Below are 19,678 nucleotides of genomic sequence, written 5' to 3'. Positions count from 1 at the left end.
CATCCGATCGACAAAAGTGACGTCAGAGGGCATTTTTTGAAAAGCTATTACCCTAGGGAAATAGTTCTGCTGCCCAAATTTGGAAAAGTGCCCGGTCACGTGACCGTAGTGTCGTCTGCAGCTTTTGCAACAATGGCGGGTGACTAGAACGTGATGTGCGTCCGGGATAGGTGACGACACATTCTCTGAAACAGATTTTCCAACATTTTCCAACATTCCAACAGCGTAGGAACTTGAACAGCTCATCAATGCAAAAGATTAAAGTGCAACTAAGGATGTCGCTAGGTATGCTTAGAATATTTTTTGAAAGATAGTGGTACCACGTACGTACAACTGAAACCGCTGTGGAAACATCGCCCGGTAAACTTGTCACAATGGATTGTTGCCGTGCAAAATATCAAAACACATTAAAAACTATATAACAATACAACATGAGCATGTGGTGTGTTATAAAACACCTATAGCCTGGTCTTTATCCGGGCTATATTGCGCTCGTCTATTAACCCTCGTGGCCGTGTGTTACCAGAAACACATCGCTATACCCCTCGGCCTACGGCCTCCGGAATAGCGATGTGTTTCTGGTAACGCACGGCCCCTCGGGGTAATAGGCGGGCGCTATAGCCCTCATGACCAGGCAATAGGTGTTTACTATAGTTCGGTGAACGTTTCGCCAAATTTTCTAGCCCACGCCACGGTCCCTCCAGAGGGACCGTGTCTAGCCTTTACATATGGGCCTAATACTAATGAAGAAAAGTGCATAGCCATCCATCTGAATGACTCAATACATGTGTTTTTTTGCGTAACGTCTTGTCAGTAGGTTCCTAGTCTAGAACTAATCTTGTTTTGAAATCTTAAGTCCGAATCCCTCTTCTGAAAGTTGTAAGGTGAATTTTTGTTGAAAGCCAGAAAGTGCCCGCTTTTCTGAAAAAGTATTGTCACAATAAATAATCGATAGAAGAGATTCATACACCTATAATACTCTTACCATGCATCAGAGTAGTAAATTAGACAGAGTTTTAGAATTAGGTAAGGTGTACAATTATGGTGCAAATTTACTAAGATATCATGATGCACTCGGCAGATTGTTAGGGCGGGCTTTCACGAATTATGAGTAGGCCTGTAGACCTATTACATCTTCATTTGTCTTAATCAGTGTCAATATTTTCCAGTCTTAAGAAGAAGGGCTGTTTGTTGCCTTTTTTAACCGACTGAAGCTTAAACACAGAAAACGAGTTGTTATTAACAGAACTGTATTAAAAATGCGTTATGTGTGTCCGACATTTACTTTTCTGGGTTAGGCCTACAATGTCACTGGCGATCTGTCACGGTTGCATTACATGTGTTTTTCTAATTTTGTCTGTCTTCTTGTGTTTTAGTGGCCGTCTTTTTTATCTTTCGCTGTACAGTATGTGGAAGATTTGTTAAAATTAATCTACAGTAAAGCAACTAGAATAATATTCATGCTCGCATTCATGAGCGTACTGCGCGAAGTCTCAGACGTTGAAATCGTGTCAGTATTTTGTTGTGATTACCGCCCTCTAGAGTTAAGTTTTTATAACTACTTTCGTTTTGGATGAAAAGCCCTATATACAGGCTTTTTTATCAATGCCGTATTGATAATCTGCAATAATACATTGTAACGAAGCGTACTTTTCAGTTTTCGAATATTATATGGTTAGAGGGAAAATGTAGGAACAAAATTGTATCATTATGACTAGATTTGATGGATATAATGGGAAATTATAGGACACGGAGATCAAGAGAGAGATAGCTTTTACAGTTGTTTTTTAGGCTGGATTCTACCTTTGTCATTCTATTTGAGTGTAAGTTAAGATATCAAAATCCATGCAAAACTCAATGTTATGAAATGGTACTTTTTTGCTGTCTTGGCATAGAGGTGTTTACTCAATGTTACTGTCCTTCATTGAATTTTCCCCAAAATATGTCTACAATTTATTTGAAAAACAATTCTCGGGTGTCAAAATGTCTTTTCCCTGAATAATTGGAAATGCAGATCAGTTTAACAAGATATTTGAAATAGGCTTTATCATGACCAATATCATATTTTATATTCTCACTGTTCCTTGATTATTGGGAGTTTCGGTGTGTGACATACCGGTATGTGACTTTGCTTTTTACCATAAAATTTTTAGAAAGTTTGCTGCTTGTATTGGCTTCAAAAATTGATGTCATAAATATATAAATATTGATTAACAGATAAAATTTAAATTTTTTGACCTATGGACACCAACTAAAATGTCAATTTTGTGTTCACATTAGGACTTTTGAATGCGATGATATACACAGACAGACTATTTATGTTTCATGACGGCACAAAGATTGTCGTCCCATCTTCAGCTGCACAACTTCCTTGTTGATAAAGATTGCATCTCCCCAGAAATTGGTGATGAATGTTGAGCAAATGTGAAAGAATTCAGCATTTGATGCATGTTTGTACATGTATTTTCACATTGACACATCCCATGACTCAGCCAGTGGTCGATACACAGGCAAACACCATTCATTAGTTTGTGAAAATTTCATCACCAACATATACAATATCACACACTAGTAATTTAATTTATTCTCTCCAACAATAAAATAAAATAAAATACATAAGCATAGCAATATCTTGTAATAGTTTTATTGCTATCTCCTTGACACATGTGCAACACTGCCCTCACTGGCCTTACATAACACTTTGTAAATTAATAATGATGATAAAAGTTCTACAATAACTTTTTCTGACATCCATGGCAGTCTTTTGAATAATTCACATGCCAGGAGATTTTGATACGGGACTCTTACTTTCAGTAAGACCTTGACTCCTGTGATCTTGAATACTGCAATTGAACAAATACTAAATAAATAATTCTGTGTGCAACATCCTTGTGTTGTTTTGTTGAGTTTATAATATGCAATCTGACTGAGCATGAAGTATGATACACTTTGGATTTGGATTTCACTCATTATAACCTGTCACACTAACAAGGTAAATCGTTTAATAGATATATCAAAAATCAAAAATCACAAGCCTTAGTGCTCATGCATCTAGGAGGTAAATATTTATGGCTCAACCATGGTTACCCTACCCACTAACAGTGCCTCAACAGAGTTTCTTTCTCTCTGTCCAAAAGCCCTTGTTTCCATTGACCTATGACCTGTTTGGTGGAATGTTTGATTTCACAATTCATGGTAGACTGGCCCCCAGTCGCCTGGCTTTTCTTGGCAGCAGAGTTACTGGCGAAGGCATTCACCCCACGATCTATGCAACAGCCTACCATTAGCGCGACGGTCTGCTGATGTTTATAGTCCTTCAATTTATTATACATTTTGATACTTATATGCCCACAGACTTGGAGCAAATCTTAATTCATGGGTTCTTCACTAACAGATAAGCCAGCTTTTGGAATTCAAACAATTTCCTATGAAAGTTGACCTTTCAAATTGAGATATTTTGATAAAAGCAAGTCTGACGGACAAAAAGTCTTGATTTGCCTGCCAGTTGTTCTCACTTGTACATGTAGTTACATAAACACTAGGAACATCATTAACATTTCATTGTACATGCTTGCTCACAGGTCAGTAGGCATAATTTGTGATGATTTTTTCCTATTATTGTCATAAAAAATAATTATGAATATTAATAAATTATTAATATGAATGTTACAGAATATTAAAACTTTTGATCTGATCTGTATGTATGTATATATCTTTGTCTGTATGAAAGTCCGTCCATATAAAAAACTTCAGAACTGCAGCTCAGCACCAACCATCTTACTATTTGGTGTGCTGATGTATCATGAGGCAGACATGTGAATTCATTCAAATGAACATGTTCGAGTCAAAAATATGCAAATTAGAAGGAAAAAAGGTGAAAATGGTTAAAAGCTTAGAACTCAGAAAGTACTGTTTAAATTTCTCTCATTTTAGTTTGTAGCTACCCATAGTAGGGTTATGAAAATTTCAAAATTTTCAAATGTGTATATTCAATTTTGTTTATTTTGTGAATTTTTTCTTCTTTATTCAATTTTTGGGAAAAATGTTATTTTGTCAAAATAGTTTACCACATCAATTGGAAATTTAGTTTGCAGTTCCAACAGATGTTCTCAACATATATTCAAATCATAATGAATTTTTTTTAGGTCAAGTTTGTAAAATTCTTTTTACAAGAACTACTTCCCTCCCCCTTTTAAACTTGGCATGAAGATTCCTTGGAATAGTAGGTACAATTACATGTACTTTTCAGATTATGATAAGAGAAACAAAATTAGAACTTTTTAGAAGACCAGTATGATATGAGTTGGATACATTTCATAATTAATATCAGTAGATTGTGATCGAAAATGGAGGCCCTGTGTCACACTTTTTCCATAAAGGAAATTTCAAAATGCAAGCAAACACTTTGAAACTAAGAGAAAAAAGATAAACAGTGAACTCCTTGACAAAACTATTTCATCCCTGAAGAGAGGGTATAGTGGTATCAGAGATAGGGAGCAAATTTTTCAAACATCTTTCCAGACATGACAACCACCGTTGTGTCATTGCTATTCCATGGGAGACAACATATGTTGATCATCACATGAGTACAAAGAATGCAATTGCTTAATGTTCAACAAGCACAGATACAACAGAAAGAGAAAAGCATTTTGATCAACAAAAATATTAGAAAAAATATACAAGTGATAAGTCATCGGAAAAATAATATGCAATCTTGTGGCAATCGAGATTTAGATGCTTAGATAAACATTTACATATAGTGGAAAGCAACATGTTCCTATTTTCCTTTGTTAGAGTGAACAGCAGTATTTCTCATAGGAAATATATAGCATGTTGCAATGCATCATGGGAATTTTCTATGCTGGTACGAAGGAAAAGTATGTTTAGACAATGCGATTCTGCGATTTATCTTCTTGGGACTTAAGAATGATATATGCAGCTTATAGGATTAGTACAGTATCAAATAAAAGTTATTCTGGTTTAAAATTAAGAAAAATCACTGCTAATTTATATTGCTCAAATGAAGAAAACAATGGGCAGGGTTATACACATTGGTGTATACCTCTTAACATGTTTTTTAGCAGAAAGTAGTATGTTACTGACCCCTAATTTTTTTTTCATCAATATGATTTACAACAAGCAAGTATCAATATATGCAACAAATATAAAAATGTTGAGAAATATGAAAAGTTGAAGATTGTAAAAAACTACATTTTAGAGTAAAAATCTGGTAACTTTCTTTCAATGAACGGTATCATAGTCCCATGGGTGCAAACACATTCCTTAAAGAATGCCGATTCTGCAAGTCGGGCTGCCAGCAGACAATCAGTCGGACTAACAGCCCTCATCTTCTCATGGATATTTTACAGGTGGTGCATTGTGGCAGCGCCCTCTGTGTGAGTTGTTATTGATCCAGCTCTTGTAACTTGAGAGTGATTGAGGTGAAATAAAGAAAATATTTCTGGCATTGCTGAAATACTTACAAAGCAAAAAAGAAAAATGTGAGAAATCTTGAAAAACGTTCGCATGGTGAACTTGAATTAAAAAATGAATAATTCTGCTTACCTTAATCTTCCTTATGACCACCCCTTCCCAAGATGAAGTGATCCTATCCCTACCACATCTGTTACGGTGCACGGATCGTCCTCCTGGGGGCAGTATCACCATTGCAGTACTGGCGAGTGTGACCTCGTAATGACCCATGACCCGATATGACCTCGCACTGCTGGCACAGCCAAAAGCTGCCGTCAGCTGGACAAACGTAGTCTAGAAACGTTACAACGATCACGAATTCTTCCTGGAGAATACTTTGGCCGGTCAGGTTGCGTTAATTGTGTCTGGTTTGCATAGTGGATGATTGTTGTTTATGCAAGTTCATGAATTTCTGGTACACAAAAACGCCCCTTTCTAGTTCTACCTCATCGTTTTGGAAGACGCCAACCTCATACAGCTAATCCTCAGTTGGACGGTGTTGCAGTAAGGTACGTGCCATATCAACCGCTACCTGAAATATACCCGAGTCTACCGCCACGATATAACTTTCCCAGTACTTTCCGACCACTCGTCTGAAGCTAGGAAACGATTGAACTTTTCCCGTGCCCGTACGGTGGGCGAATACCGCATCAAACGACCCCAGGCTCATGATGCCCCGCGCGAGCATGACACAAAGTAAACTGATTCGCTTTGTGCTTCTTCGTAGATTATTTTCAAAGACTTTTTATTTAAATGGATATGTATGTACAGAACTGTTCATACAGGGGTTTTGTAGGGATCCAAACATGTAATCGTCCTGTGTGTTTGCTTTTACGCAGTTGCATTTCAAGTTGACGGCAGAGCACACAAACTGAACCCACTTTGTTCATATATCAACCATGCAGACACTGCACATGACGTAATGATATTTAAAATCTAACATCCACCAAATGTCAGAAGGATAACCTATACTAACAGGAAAGACTTTCCTAAGGTTTCTCCTGGCCTCCACCTGTTTTTGGATAAGATTACAAATTATGTTTTTATTGGCATATTGTCATATAAACCTCGAACTGATTTCAGGTTTTGGGGATTGGAGGGGATGGCCTCAAGGACGTTTTGCTGGGAAATACTGAGATATCTTGAAAGTGGACTCATGTTTTGTTGTCAAACTCGATCACTACTCGTATGTGATGATCAGACAAAGGTTACAGTTTGTGACCTTGCCTATAGTCTAGACTGTTGTTGTAGTTGTATTCTGGGACTGGTGATCGAGGTGAACCTTGTCAACCTAAGGGACTGGTCAGTTTCTTCGGCCTGGGGGGGGGGGGGGCGGTGGATTCATGTGGGGGGTCACCCTGTTTTGACTTTGGTGATAGGGGGGGTCACCATGTTTTTGAAATGCCCAATACGGGGGGTCAGTGTGTTTTTGAATTCGACACAGGCTCATCATTGCCTAAAATGCATCGTGTCAGCCACAAATTTCATCCAGTTGCATTTTCGGCGCGCCCTTTGGGCGCGTAACTTTAATAATCAGACATATTTTTCGTCACGCCCAACTTTAACATATCAGGCATACATATATCAGAGATATATGTATGTTCAATATTTTTCAGCATGCTCTTCGAGCGCATTACTTTAATATATCAGACATATATATCAGAGATATCAGGATGTTTCATATTTTTCTCCGCGCCCTTCAGGTGCCATACTTTAGTAAATCAGAGATATATGCCAGAGATATCTTGATGTTTGCTAAGTGAAAGTGTACTATTATGAAATCTGCATTTCATATGAAAAGCATGACAAATTCCTGAAAACTTTTCTGTTCTCTCTTTGAGAATTCAGTATGAAAAAGCAACATGCACAAATATCAATGTTACAAGAAAAGGTCATCCCAGACTCTGCACACATCAGATTTGGCTAAAATGCCTCTCTATGGTTCCTCAGGAGATATAATTGGATGGCTGGCAAGTCTTAACACCCATCAAAGTTTTTGATTTACTGCTTTTCCTGTTTGATATTAATGATTGACATCCATTTCTGTACAACAGTTCAGGACATCTGGTTAAGCATAGAAAGTGTGAAATACATTCACAGCTCATTCAAAATGTACTGTATTCAAACTTTAAGATTGACACTTTGAAATTCCTATCTTACAACTGACATGCCAACAATTTCATTAAAACACAGAATGACAGTTAAAATATAAATGTATGTAAAATATAATATATATATATATATATATATATATATATATATATATATATATATATATAATATATATATATTAATATTACATATATATATATATATATATATATATATATATATATATATATATATATATATATATATATATATATATATATATATATATATATATATATATATTATCATATTACAGTTGTTGCGTGCGGGGGGGGGGGGTCACCCTGTTTTCAAAATTTGGAATAGGGGGGTCACCCTGTTTTAAAAATTTGGAATAGGGGGGGTCAGCCACTTTTTGACGTCGGCAAAAAATAATCCACCGGCCCCCCCCAGGCCGAAGAAACTGACCAGTCCCTTATTATCATAGATTTTTCCATGAAGCAAAGCAGGTACCACCAATAAGCCAGCATTACAATGTAGTCTTGGTATTCTTAAGACCACAGGCACTTGGTTCATCTCTCTGTTGGGCACCAGTAATTTTCACTTTAAAACAAAAACTTTCTTTTATCTCGTTGTAATTATAGTTAGCTGGTTTGTCGATGAGAGCTGTCAAAATAGCAACATGACCATTTTATTATTTTATCCACTGCTTGGAGTATATGTGTATAAAACATTTGTTCAAATGATCTACACTGAAGAATAGATCTCTTTTTAAAGGTTCACCAGAGTAACACAAAAATTGGTTGATTTCCAGGACAATGGAATTCAATATTTTTTTACAACAAGCATTACCGAACTGACTGTGCTCAAGTGTATGGTACACACCGCAGTCCTTCCATAACAATTTTACAGCATATTGCAATTTCAGGCATATATACAAGGGGTTAGGGAGAGACCATTACATTTTAGGGGGTATTGTCAAAAGAGGAGAGGAGAAAATCTGCATCACAAAAAATTGCGGAATTTTTTTTCCATTCATAGTGATTTTGGAAAAAAATGTCCACGTGAATGTTGGGCAATAAATTTTGTAAATTTTGGCAAATGCAAAAAAAAAAATGACGTCACATTTTTGAGTGGGAAAAGCATTGCAGCATAGCATTCTGATCACCCCTCCCAAATCGAATGGTCTATCCGATGGTTAATGCATTTTTTGCATGGTGGTGCTCTTGAGAACCAGTATTAAAATATGGTAATATCAATGATCCAGTGTGCAGAGGGAGCTTTTACTTGTCCATTTCATGAGAGTGTTTTGTAAGAGAGTCGCACACGACAGGTGGTTTATTTATACTATTTATGGATATTTTGAACTAAAATCAAAATTTAGAGAGGAAAGTGAAAGCTGTTTGAAACTTTCCTTCAGCTCAGTTTTTAAAATTATCCTGCTGACCCTATCATTGTCCACCCCCACCCCACAGAATACATCCTATGGTCCTCCCTATCATTAAACCCCCCCCCCCCACTGGAATACACCCTATGGTCCTCCCTATCATTAACCCCCCCCCCCCCCAACGGAATACACCCTATGGTCCTCCCTCCATTAGAAAATTATAACTTTCCCACTGCCCCTCTTGGACTCACAAAAAGAGCTGCCCACTCTCCTATTATCAACCAAATCCCGTTCTTTTCATCATTATTATATCAAGACTTTCCAAGTTGCCATCACCCCAACAGAACCAAATAGCTGTGCCCGAGGGACATTCTAACTTCAATGTACAATTCTTGTTATAATTCAATAATCTGGACCATTGAAATGTTAAACCATAACAGAGCATTCCACTTTCCTATCCATACAGTCACAACAGTCAAGATGTCAGTATCTGTGGTACTGCAGAGAGTTGGTGAGCTGTTGGAAGGTCCTCACTGGGATGAAAAATCTCAGTGCTTATACTTCATCGATATCAAGACACCTGTTGTACACCAATGGAATCGAACCACTGATGAACACAAGAAGGTCGTGTTACAAAACGGTAAACGCATTCCTGTGATGAATTTCACCATTGATTAACAAAGTTTATATTTCCATACATTGATCAACAATTTGTGAATACGGATAGTTTTCAATCGGATTCGAACCCACAACATACGGCATCAGTCGCCTAGCTGAGAGGCCTGAGACAGAACCAGTCGGCTAAATCTCCACTCCCAAAAAGAGTGGTTCAATAGCCGGCTAAGTTGTTACATTTTTCTGACTGAGACCTTTCAACACGTTGTAGAGTTCGTGAAGCACTCACGCACGCATGCTCACTATCATACATCGCACATACACACTTTATCTAATACTCATTCTGGGTTACTAGAGTACTTATCTCTTGATGAAAATTAAGATTTCACTCCCAGTAAACTGTTGTCATTATTTAAACAAATTGTCGGTTTGACAATGCTTAAACACTTTATCCACATAACTATGAGTACAATATAACCTGCTTTGTATCTGATTATATAAAATATTCTTTGAAAATTACCTGCCGAGGCAAGTTATCACAGACAAGAATTAAAAATACAGTTCATTTTATGCATTTATTGTATCAGTTCACAGCAATGAGAATTGCTCTACATGAGATTCAAGCAATTGGACCAGCTGGTTAGGCAGCACTACATAGGTATTGACAAAAATTAATCACAGTGTAGTCAATTAAGCAATAACCCTTGCTGCAGGCAGGTCCATTGAGATTAGCGTATAGTGCAACAACACCAGCCATAACAACTGAAGGAAGCAATCATAATCCCCCTTCCAAAGACCAGTAACCCAACATCGCTGGATGACTTTAGGCCAATTTCACTAACAAACAGTATCGCAAAGGTATTTGAATGCATCATTGGGAAGTGGATAAAATATGAAATAAAAGGTAAAATTGATGAAAAACAATATGCATCGGTAAAAAGATCATCATCATCATTTGCGCTTGTAGATATGTTGCAAAATTGGATAGAAGAATTAGAAGGGCAGGGAAATTTGGTTAGAGTGTGCTTTTTAGACTTTAGTAAAGCATTTGACAAAATAGATCATAATATCTTGATGTCAAAACTACTGAAACTTGGCATAAATACCAACTTAGTTAAATGGGTAGCACACTTCTTGTACAATCGTAACCAACGGGTTAAGGTTGGTGACTGTTTGTCTAGCTGGCAAGGTATTCGGGCGGGTGTTCCCCAGGGTACAAAATTAGGACCCCTACTTTTTACAATAATGATTAATGACATCCAAGAGAGTATCAAATGCTCTCACTATATTTTTATGGATGATACTACATTGTCTGAGAGTTTTCATTCAAGAACACCTATTCATTCTTCTATGCAATCAGTTTTAGATGATGTAAGTACATGGGCAGATAAAAATAATATGAAATTAAATCCAAAAAAATGCAAAGAAATCATGATATGTTTCGCAAAACAGTTCACCAAACCTCAGCCCCTCACATTATCTAATATTGAGCTGGGTGAAGTTGACAATTTTAAATGTCTAGGGTTGACTATAAATAATAAGTTGAAGTGGGATAGACATGTCAGCGAATTGATTAGCAAGGCCTCACAAAGGTTGCATATCTTACGTGTATTAAGTAGATTCGGTGCATCTGTGCAAGATCTGAAAAGCATTTATGTCTCACTTGTAAGGTCAACATTAGAATATGCTTGTGTGGTCTGGCAGGGAGGGTTAACGGAAAAACAAAAACAACAGTTAGAAAAACTTCAGAAGAGGGCCTTCAAAATTATTTACCCATTTGCTTCATATAGGGAAGCACAAAATATGCTTCAACTAAAATCATTAGAAGAAAGAAGACAAGATATTTGTAAGAAATTTGGTGAGAGTATTCTAAAGCCAGACCACAAATTAAATCACCTTGTTCAACCTAAAATTAACCATAGATATCCAACGAGAAACTGTAGCATTAGAAGTTTTCAATCAAAAACCAAGCGTAAAGATTCCAGCCCAGTTGTTTATAGTGTTACCGTACTCGTCCGAGTATAAGCCCCCGGTTCGGCAACACTAAACAGCGGTAAAACTAGGGGAGGGGCTTATACTCGAGCAACCCCATGTTATCTGGCATGGACGCTTAATTTATGCTAATTTTATGCACGATTTTTTTCAACACCACTCGATCTTTCTATCGCTTTCAAAATCGACTTACACATCCAAAGAAATTGATTGTACAATCTCTGAATACAGAAGTGACATTTTGGTGAAATTTCAGCGTCGAAAAAAAACCCAAACTTGAAACAAAGACGTCATGTATGCTGCTGATCAACAGTAATGTGAACAGGCATGCATTGCCCACACGGAAAGGCAACTCAATATTCCAATATCAAACTGTCTACATCTTGTGAAAACAACAACATAGCAGTGAAAATTGTAATAGTCACCAGGAAAAGTCTTCACAAATGAAAGGATAATTGCTTCAAACAAAAGAAACTGCATGTTTCAAGCATGAAAACATCGTGGCCGTGAATGAAAATAAACAATGGCGGACGTGAGTGAGACTATTCTATTTAGGCGACGGGGGTGAGTAGGGTCAAAGAATCAAGATAGTACTGGAAAAACGTGTCATTTTCCTTACGATATTGTCAAGGGAACTCCAGATTCCCATTGTTTTAACATCTTTTAATGGTTTCTTTATTATCTAAAATTAATTTTACCAAGTTAAATGACCAAATATACTCTCCTAACCTTTCTGTATTTGAGTTACACTAGGGTAGGGGCTTATACACGGATGTAATGCATTTTCTAAAATCCTCTAAAATCAGTAGGGGGGGGGCTTATACACGAGCAGGGGCTTATACTCGGACGAGTACGGTAATTTATTACGTAATTGAATGCGTTTTATCAATTGTTGTTTGTCATTGTTGATGATGCGTTTATTTTTTGCTAGAGTACGACTCTGTATTTTTATAAATCTTAGAATTGTACCTCTTATAATTTGACCTAAAGGTCACCATTTTGAGGCAAATAAACCATTATTATTATTATAAAGTGAGTGCTATGTGGAGCAAATTGTGAGGAAATACACCTGCCTTAAATCAGAGGTGGTCAATGTATTCAGATTCTATTATATTAACATTTTTCTTTCTGAGTTTAAAAGTAATTTTGTCTTTAATTTTAGCATTTAAAATGAAGAAAGCAGTTTTTTAACCTTTCACCACCATGGTTTGTCCCAAATCCATTGTTTTCTATGGTAAAGTTGGACCTGTATACAGGGAACTGGGGGCGAAAGGGTTAAATTGAGTAACCAATGTTATATGGAAATTCAGCTCCCAGGACTGGACCATTGTCTTTTGCAGAGGGCAAATCATAGACATCAAACGCCAAAGATGAAACTTGGCTACAACAGTTTGTTGAGAATACAGGCAATTAAAATCCAGAGCAAGACACAAATTTAGTAAGCAAACATGCCCAGCGCTGTACACAGCATACTTTTGAAACAAAATTTGCTAATGGTTTACTTCACTTTATGTTTTGTTTCAGTGAAGACAGTGACATCTGTGGTAGGTAGGAAACAAGGAGGGCTTGCTGTGACCGTGGACCAAGAATATGCAACTCTTGATTTTGAAAGTGGAGAGCTGAAGTCACTTGCCAAAGTTGATAGACATAATCCTGAAACAAGAATGAATGATGGGAAATGTGATGCAATGGGCAGATATTGGGCAGGTGAGTTGTTAATTGGAAAACTTTTATTTTACCCTTTGATCCCCATTTCCATGTACATACCGTAGGTCCACTCCTGTGATTTAAAACCATATTTTTAGTTAATTTGGACCTACTAAATTTCCTCCAAAACATAAAGACTCTGCATAATTGCATATCTATTTAAAAACTGGTAGCTGTGCTTTAATCTTCTCAGGGTATTGTCTTGTCTTTCAGGCACCATGGGTCCAGAGAAAGTTCCCACCAAAGTAGAGCCAGAGCTTGGAACCTTGTATTCACTTGATAAAGATTGTAATGTTATCTGTCACCTGAGTAAAATTGGTATTTCCAATGGCATGGCTTGGTCTTCTGATAACAGAACGATGTACTACATTGATACTGTAACCAAACAAGTTGATGCCTTTGACTTTGATTTAGAAGGTGGCCGGATTAGTAAGTGTTTAGTTAACTGTCTGTGTAGAATCTTTGATTCAACTTGAACTTCTGAAGATCAGTTGTGTTGATGGTGGTCATTTTCAAAATTTTGATTTGTTCAGTCAGTGGAATACTGTAATCTTCATATTGAAAGGGAGAACAGGGTTTGAAGTTGATGCACTTTTTTAATCTGAAAACAGTTTTATTATTTACCATCAAATCCAAATGTCTGTGGCCCATGTCACAGAATGTTCACAGCGGACAATTGAACTAAAGTCCCTATCCATGCTATCACTACTTAGGAAAACCTTGATCATTAAAACTGAATTCAATTTCAATTTAGCTAATCGGCAATAAGCTAAATCGGCAAATATTTTCAAAGTTAATAACAAGTCTGACTGTAAAAGTAATGTTTACAGGTAACAGATTATGATCCTAATCAGTAATTAGTAGTGGCCACTGATATTTCTATTGAGACCATCAAAGTATTTTTCCTATGCTCAACACAGTGCACCACATAAGAATTTAATTACCAGCTTACTATGCTTTGATGATTAAGGGAAGTGCCTGACACAGTTGTCAAAATATTTAGGGTATCCTATAAAATATCTCAATTGGCAACCACCAGATATATAATTTTTCTGTTTGTTTTTTTCGAACATAAAAGTATAAAGTTTAAGCCATTGAAACTTCTTTTTAAGCCAACTGTAATTCAATCCCATACAGGTAATCGCAGGTCGATATTTAAAGTGCCTGAAAACAAAGGATATGCAGATGGTATGTGTATTGATGAAGAAGGTAAACTATGGATTGCATTGTATTTTGGTACAAGCGTAGTCAGAGTTGATCCACAAACAGGTGAGCAATTTGAATAAAGCTGTGAAGCATTCACTAAGATTTAATCTTGGTATGCCAGTGTGCTTGTTGACTTGAAAGATTTCTGAACTCTTCTCGTGAACTGAGAAATTTCGTCAAATTTTGTTGACTCAACATCTACAGCTATACAATTATCTTGAGTCCACGAGAACATTCTAGAGTCAATGACTTGGTCCAATGGGCTGAGAGGGCGCACTGTTGGAAATCAGTAGGCAGACTAGATTGATCAAGAAATTTGCTGATCAAAGAGTATGAGATGAATGTATGATCTACAATAAAGAATGAATTTCTGTTCTTTGCTTCACCAATATGTCATCTTTCTTCATGAATGGGAACAAATTTGTCAGGAGTACGAGAAGTTTGGGAAAAAAATTCTGAGTTTTAATCTTAAAATGGATCACTAAACCACAAAATTGATAATGTATGGGTACAATATTACATATTATTCTCTCTCTCTCTCTCTCTCTCTCTCTCTCTGCTATGTACACTCACACATATATGATAGAAAAATATTTTTGACAAGTATAGTGCTTTCTATGGGTTCAGACAAATAGTCTACACGAATATCTTTTGGTTGAAATAACTAACATCATGTTCTTCTTAACCTACAGTATATACCCAAACGCCCTGCAAACAGGTCCAGAGTCACCATTGAGTTTGGACCAAACCATTGCGGTGAAAGGGTTTAAAGATCATTCAGTTCAGTCATCACAATGCAATAGGATTTCCAGATCAATATAATTTCTTCAACATAGAAAATTTAGTAAAACAACAGAAAGGCCATTTGTTGAAAAATTCCCTAATGAAATATTTGGTGACCAGAGGTTATATTATGGATATGCTGACATTATTAGTACAATTGAAAGACACCAAAAATATATATCTCCTCTTGGTTAAGGTCGAACTATTTGATTTAAATAAATACAAGTTTTGGTATTTTTATTTGTTACAGGTGACATACTAAAGCTCCTGGAGTTACCTGTGTCATGTCCAACTTCATGTTGCTTCGGTGGACCTGACTATGATGAACTGTACATCACATCAACACATCAATATTTCACAGAGGAACAATTAAAACAAGAACCTCTGGCGGGTTCGGTGTTCAAAGTGACTAATCTTGGAGTGAAAGGAGTCCCACCTCACAACTTTGGAGGATGAACCGAGATGTAATAGACCATTGAAGTAAAACATATCAGCATCTACGTCTATTGGATAGAGTTTATTGACACTTGATTTCTATGGGTGAAAATACTGGAACAAAACCATGTATACTCATTGTATTGATCACCGTCCACAACATTGACTTTCATTCACTCATGGTTGTGAAATTATCCTAGAACACGGCCCAAGCAAATAACATCTTCAGACTCTGCATTTGATTTCTTCTGACAAACTCTGCCTGACCAATCATCTCCATTGTATCATCGCAGAATTTAGATTTCTTTATTTGTGCTTCTTGTGACAAGGGACTTGTATAAGACAAAAACAAAATATAAGACAAAACCGCACTAGAGGGGCTTATACGGTACGTTAGCAGAGATATATATTTGGTCAAATACAGTTGTTTAAATAATTATTTCTCAATGTACTGAATACAGGATTTTACCCAATGTTGATAATCTTAATAGCATTTTCTTTACAATCATATCCCATTGGGAGCCAAGTCCACTAGGAGTGTGAGTAGATTCCTGTGGTTGCCGTTTGATTTCAGAAGTACACTTTCGAACAATCCCATTTGCCATTTGCATTTGACAATGTTTTCTCTCAACTGCACGATTGCGCAAAATGTGCCTTTGAAGCTGAAATCTGCCCCGAAAAAGTTACCGTAATTGCATACTGAACCTGGTATAGACCCTGAACACAGAGTAACAATATGGCAGCAAAAGTACCTGTCCATGTATGTGACAGTGACTCAAGTGTGTGGACTTTTGAATTTGCTGATGTTTCAAATGATATAACTCTCTCAGGGAAACAAAAATTTTGCTTGTCATTCTGCTTAGGTGATGTATATGACATGCAGTGTACACATCCAAAAGAAAGGCCAATAACATCTTATGGTTTGGCCTCCAATGACATTAGTACAATCTCATGTGTATGTTTTTAGAGAGGTAAAGTTTGAAAGCATAGCTTGAAACAGTTTATCAATGATGGAATAAAACTTCCCTTCAAAATTTTAAGCTAGTGCCCTCTTATATGGATGATTATAGGTCTGAGTAGGGTGGCCAAAGTTAAGCTAAAATGTTGCGACATTATACGCAACTCACGCACACTGAAAGTGAAATTTGATTTTCGTGAAATTTTAAACGCCATTTTTTCTGAAAATAAGTAGCTCAGTTACTGAAAAAATGGATATTTCCAATTAAAATCGATGTATGAGGCAGATTTCATTAAAAACTGAAGAAAAAACGATAGAAAAATAGTGTTTTTCCTCTCCAAAAATGCCACTTTGTACTGACTGGCCACAGCGCTCGAGCGGTCGCCGCTCATGGCACGCACTTCTAAATCCAGTCAATACCTATTTCGCAACGGAACTGCTTTCGGGCCCTGTGCACGCTGTCATAGAACTGTGAAACTTGGCCAGGAAGTGGCAGACCATCCCATTTACATGTAGTGGTGAGTTTTTGTTATATTCTGGGAATTTTAGCCAGCAAACACGAGGTAAAGTGAGTACGGTAAATTTGGTGTAGATTTTTCCCATTTAGATACATATTTTTGCCATAAAACTTGTAGCATGCTCTTTTTAAACATCATTCCAACATTTCTGTGAAATATGACGAAAATCTGTCCACGAGCACAAGTACGAATCATAAAAACAAAATCGTGTTCATTCATAGACCTCAGTACAGTGTGACTCAAGATGGCGGCGGAAGGCAGTCACACTGACACACCATTTACAGCCTGCCTGAGGCTGAAGTTAGGGACAGCTATTTCTTACAATTTCATGGCTGAAAATGAACTGCATTAAAAGACAATTGGCAGTTTAAATTGATTTTTTAGAATTGAGTGTTATTAAATAACATTGTGACAAAATTTCATAGTATTGTGAGCTCTAGGTTTTAAGTTATGTGAATTCAAAATTCATAAAAACATAAAAATCCATTTTTCGATGGTACGGTGCCGCCGCAATTTTGACTAAGTCAGACAAAATATTTTTAATTTTCAACACTCACAGTTTCAAAATCCAAGACTGTGCATCAATCAAATCTTGATTTTTCCGTAATATTGGGTAAATCTGTGCACAAGACACATAGTTTAATGATTCCATGTGAAGTAAATAAAAAATTATGGGTTTCCAAACTTGAAGGAATAGGCATTCATTGAAATAATTTTAAAATTTGCCGAAAATTGTCCGCGAAAAAATGGCATTTTTATTGCTTTAAAAATTCATAACTTTTGATTGGATACAGCTATTTGCATAATTTTTTTTTATTTTTCTTCTTTTACCCCATTCTTGCTAAAAATCCATTTAAACTGTGTGTATAAACAAGAGAAAAAATGGCTTGGCCACCCTAGTCTGAGAATTCACGGACCCTATTGTCTTGGAGAAATGCCATGGCAGTGCAATGAGAGTCTTTAGTCTCTATGTAATATCATGTTATTCTTACAGGTGGATTTTGCTCCTCTTTTAGTACAAGGGTCAACCTGTTAGCAGTTGAGACATTTTGAAGGTTTGACTCCATACTGTATGAAAATCAACCTGTCTTATAATCTAGGCCTTTTTCAGATTTTTTCATTTGAAAGGGGAAAGCATTCTTTTAACAAAACTTTTTAGTTTTGCATGGCTCAGCAGTATCTATTCTTGTTCTGTAAGGTAATCACAGAAAAATGACAAGACATTTGGCATCTATCACTCCGTTTGGAAAGAAAGTAAATTTAATTTAATCAGGTAATAATAAAAATCTATCATTATGAAAGCACAATAGTAACAATACTGAATAAATGTATTTTTTTCATTGTGATTGCAATGTCAAGATCATTCAAGATTTACTTCACTCTGTGTAACGACAAACAAGAATTGTACTTTGTGTACATATACATTTCGTAATGATGTATCAAGACTTATCTAATGTTGATAGAAATGTTCAATAATAATGACTATGTACTTGACATATGTGACAAGGGTAAGAGTAGATTGTAGGTATGTGGTTTTCTGAAGAATTCGGCTATGAACAGCTTCAATTTCCCCGCCAAATAATGTCAAGGTCAAAAATATACAAAATCAACATGTTTTATGATGACTTCATAAAATTGACTGAATTTATCAGTTGACAGTGCCTGACAAATGTTCTTTAGAGGCCGCAAATACCAACAAAGACTCCTCAACTGTAATTCACATCGTCGATCCATCGTTCGCAATCATTGTGGCGGTCTTCATACAGAAATGGGCAAATTCTTGCTCCTACCTCCATGGTTACATTTTTAAAATCTTGAAAACCTGTATTGTAATCAGCAATCAAATCGAACAGTCTTCTAATGAAATTGAGCAAAAGTTTGCTGTATATTTCTGTGATATTTCCCCAGTTTACAATTTTCCACAAATGAATATTGATATCTTCAAGGACAATGTTGAGATAGTTCAGGTCAAATTTTTGTTGTTGAAAGACTTTCTTACTACTGGTAGTCATTGGTGGAATTGTATCAAATGATTACTGCTCCATTGTAGTGTAGTACCGGTGACTTAGATTATATACATTCTGAGCACAGTTACTTGTTGGCTGCAAGTCCGCTCTGCCCCTACGCTGCTCATAAACATTTGATGTGTATATACACTCGTTTATAAGCCACGTAGGCGCACAGCGGACTTGTAGCCAATAAATAACTGTGATTCTGAGGTCCTCACTTTTACATGGACAATGAGCGATAACTTTATTTACATGTAGTATACATTGATATCTGTTGCACGCATGGTAAGAGATTTTGTTGCAGATGGTGCAGGGTCCTTTTTAACCTCACTCTTTTTGTTAACTGTCACTTTCCCTCAAACATCTCGAGGAAACGATTTCCATGAAACCCCTCAGTAGTAATCAGCACGTCTACAATGAAAACAAAGGCATCAAATGTCCATTGTTGAGGGCGCTAACCCCCTTATTTCACGGAGTCATTGCGTGCAATTGGGTTCTATTTTTG

At 36.6% G+C, this 19,678-nt stretch overlaps 1 protein-coding gene across 2 annotated transcripts in view; it reads left to right on the top strand.

Annotated features, from left to right (window-relative positions):
• The window catches only part of LOC139133972 (regucalcin-like), a 93,408-nt gene extending 74,750 nt beyond the window's left edge, over nucleotides 1-18,658 (top strand). The window contains exons 1-6 of one of the 2 annotated variants that reach the window (XM_070700797.1): nucleotides 5,722-5,981; nucleotides 9,417-9,590; nucleotides 13,082-13,264; nucleotides 13,478-13,693; nucleotides 14,402-14,533; nucleotides 15,504-18,658. In XM_070700797.1, the coding sequence (XP_070556898.1) occupies nucleotides 9,431-9,590; nucleotides 13,082-13,264; nucleotides 13,478-13,693; nucleotides 14,402-14,533; nucleotides 15,504-15,709 (897 nt within the window). In that variant the 5' untranslated portion in view covers nucleotides 5,722-5,981; nucleotides 9,417-9,430 and the 3' untranslated portion in view covers nucleotides 15,710-18,658. Of the gene's footprint in view, nucleotides 1-5,721; nucleotides 5,982-9,416; nucleotides 9,591-13,081; nucleotides 13,265-13,477; nucleotides 13,694-14,401; nucleotides 14,534-15,503 lie in introns of those variants that run through there. The other variant, XM_070700796.1, reaches the window with a different exon arrangement.
• Nucleotides 18,659-19,678: the final 1,020 nt, after the last annotated feature.

This window comes from Ptychodera flava, chromosome 5 (assembly GCF_041260155.1).
Source record: "Ptychodera flava strain L36383 chromosome 5, AS_Pfla_20210202, whole genome shotgun sequence".
In the NCBI taxonomy this organism is placed as follows: domain Eukaryota; kingdom Metazoa; phylum Hemichordata; class Enteropneusta; family Ptychoderidae; genus Ptychodera; species Ptychodera flava.
This window is presented reverse-complemented; position numbering and strand designations above follow the sequence as displayed.